The sequence below is a fragment of the Humulus lupulus genome, chromosome 7 (genome assembly GCF_963169125.1).
Source record: "Humulus lupulus chromosome 7, drHumLupu1.1, whole genome shotgun sequence".
NCBI classification, from domain to species: domain Eukaryota; kingdom Viridiplantae; phylum Streptophyta; class Magnoliopsida; order Rosales; family Cannabaceae; genus Humulus; species Humulus lupulus.
The window spans coordinates 9309664-9312784 of record NC_084799.1 but is presented as its reverse complement, the minus strand read 5'-3'; the positions used below and the strand labels follow the sequence as shown (position 1 = coordinate 9312784).

The 3121-nt window shown below is 32.8% G+C and overlaps 1 protein-coding gene across 1 annotated transcript; it reads left to right on the top strand.

Moving 5' to 3' along the window:
- Positions 1 to 617: 617 nt before the first annotated feature.
- LOC133789422 (germin-like protein subfamily 1 member 13) lies at positions 618 to 1464 on the top strand. Its single transcript, XM_062227264.1, has 2 exons — positions 618 to 763; positions 853 to 1464. Exons 1-2 carry the CDS (start codon positions 640 to 642, stop codon positions 1395 to 1397), a joined length of 669 nt encoding a protein of 222 aa, XP_062083248.1. The 5' UTR covers positions 618 to 639; the 3' UTR covers positions 1398 to 1464.
- Positions 1465 to 3121: the final 1657 nt, after the last annotated feature.

Here is a 3121-nt window from a genome sequence, read left to right as displayed (position 1 = left end):
AACTATATATATAGGGGCTCTAATATTACAGAAAAATATAACGAACATTATGTACTATATGTAATTAACTGTACCTGTATGCATCACACAGAACTAATTATCAAATTTTACTTTTATTAGTAAAGAACTACTAATATTTTTAGTCCACTATTGTACTATTACTCACGCAGAATTACTACACACAACAGATATATTTTACATAATAATGTACACAGATATATATATAGCACAGTAGCTATTAATTGATGAGAACCACTACAAGATCAAACTTAGTTAATTATATATTGTTGATACTTCCAGGGAATCTTTATGTGTGTGTATATATATTAATATCTTGTGAAATACTTATTATAGCTTAGTCGATTCTAATATAAGCTATAGTTAAATAAATAACAAAGAATCAAAATTGGTAGAGTAAATCTCCCAACTATTCCGCCCATGTTTCATTTTCAGTAAAACAGTGAAAAATAAAATATAATTAATAAAAAGATCACGTCCTAGGCCTCCTCCTGCATGGCCATCTATAAATAGCCATGTTCGGACCACCAAAGATTTCCAAGTAAACACAGTAGAGCAAATCTTATAAACATTATTAGTCATTTCGAAAAACTAATTAAGTTTATTATATATAAGGGTACTATGAAGACTTGTCGTTTATTTTTGGCAGTGGCTGCTTTGGCTTTTGCAACCCACTTTGCTTGCGCATACGACCCAAGTCCTCTTCAAGACTTTTGCGTAGCGATCGATGATCCCAAAGAGATGCGTAAGTATATCGATCTCACCATATATATTCTTCAATGTACGTTCGTACATATATATGTGAGTTAACTTTTTCAAATGATAAATGTACAGTGTTTGTGAACGGAAGATTCTGCAAGAACCCGGATATGGTGAAGGCAGAAGACTTCTTCTTCTCAGGGATCAACATTCCGGGCAACACAGACAACGCCGTCGGCTCCAACGTCACTGCCGTCTTCGTCGACAACCTTCCGGGGCTCAACACACTAGGAATATCCCTCGCACGCGTCGACTACGCCCCATACGGACTTAACCCACCACACACTCACCCTCGTGCCACCGAAATCCTATTCGTGGCCGAGGGAACACTATACGTGGGCTTCGTTTCCTCCAACGGAGACGGCAACCGACTCTTCACCAAGGTTCTCTACAAGGGAGACGTCTTTGTCTTCCCCGTCGGAATGATTCACTTCCAGTTCAACGTCGGCAAGACTCCGGCCTTGGCTTTCGCCGGACTAGGGAGCCAGAATCCGGGAGTCATTACCATTGCTAATGCCGTGTTTGGATCTGACCCTCCCATCAACCCTAATGTTCTTGCTAAGGCCTTCATGTTGGACAAGGATGTGGTTCAGGAACTTCAGAAGCGGTTTGGGGCTTGATCTCGATCGATCTACTTCGGTACTTGATAACCTTTATAACTAATAAATAATTGTTATTTACGTAATAAGTCCATATTGTCCAAGTTAACATGGCCATGATGATGGAATAATTATTCTATGTAGCTAACGTATGTGTACTTTGATCAATTATAGTATTGCCATGTGATTAATAATCATGACGATGTTATACAAAATCTAAATAAATAAAATGGTGCTATGCAACTTTCTATTATATATTGAACTTTATAATGATGCAAATATATTTTAGGGGCATTATATTTTTTGTATTTATATAAAAGTATAGTGACATCCTACTAATTTAAAAAAATTCTGAATATAATTTAGGATGAATAAATCAAGGTTCAAAAACAGTGTATTTATCATGTGTATAAAAAAAATAACAAAGGTGTATAATTCACTATTTGAATCATAATTTCGACACTATAAAATATTATGAATTTCTCGAAAATTATTGAGATGTCTATTATAGCTACAATATATATCATCATATAAAAAAAATTAGGTTACAAATTTCTCCATATATTAAAACAAAAAATTCAATATCGATATAGGAGCAAAAATAATGCGCCTACCAAAAAAATTTATAATATTTTTATATATACCATATATATTGAGGAATATTTTTATAGTTTGCTAATAATTAGGGATATTAGTGGCGGTAATACCCAAAAAATTTCAAAAGTCACACTATAATACCTAAATAAATCTAAAATTTCGGTGCAACTGTTAATACTCATCGTTAACTACCTGTTAAGTATCTACGTGACACATTTTTATACTCGTTAATTTATGTATTAAAGTGTAACTTTTGAAACGATTTGGGCCAATATCCCTAAATTCTTTACATACTATAAAATCATTTTAAAATTTTAAAAATCTAAAACATTATAATAAAACTAAAATTTACAAATTCGAAACAACTCAAATTATTGAAACTCAAAATTATTCCAAAATCCATATCATTAATTAATTTTTGATAATCTTTGGTTTTTTTTTTAAATTTATAATGATTTTCATAATATTTAAATAATTTAGTCTAAAATCATCCCAAAATTCATATGTGACACGTGGATACTTAAAGGTGAGTACTAACAGTTGCACCACAATTGTAGACACTACAAAAAACAAGGCCTATACCGAGAACAAATGTCCTCGGTATAAGCCCAAATGTCCTCGGTACACCCTCTACCGAGACAATGTTGTCGGTAGAAAGTTATCGGTACAGCCGCGTCGGTAAAACAAAACTTCTATCGACGATATTAAAAATGTTCTCGGTATAGGCTTTACCGAGGAAATTTCATCGGTAGAAAGTTATCGGTACAGCCGCGTCGGTAAAACAAAACTTCTACCGACGACATTAAAAATGTTCTCGGTGTAGGCTTTACTGAGGATAATGTCCTCGGTAGAAAGTGACAAATGTCCTCGGTACAACCAACCCCAATTTGTCATCGTGCTGGTATATACCGACATCTTGTTGGTATATACCGAGGACAATGTCCTCGGTATAGACTTTTCCCGAATTTTTTTTTTATATTTGTAATATTTATTCCCTTATTTATTTATTTATTTAATTTGAATTAAATATAAAAAAATAGAATAAAATTAAAACACTTATATTAAACATATAAATAAAAACATATCGCTGAATCAAAATAAAGAGTTGTGTTAAACATGATAATGTAATAGTCAATTGTAATAAAATT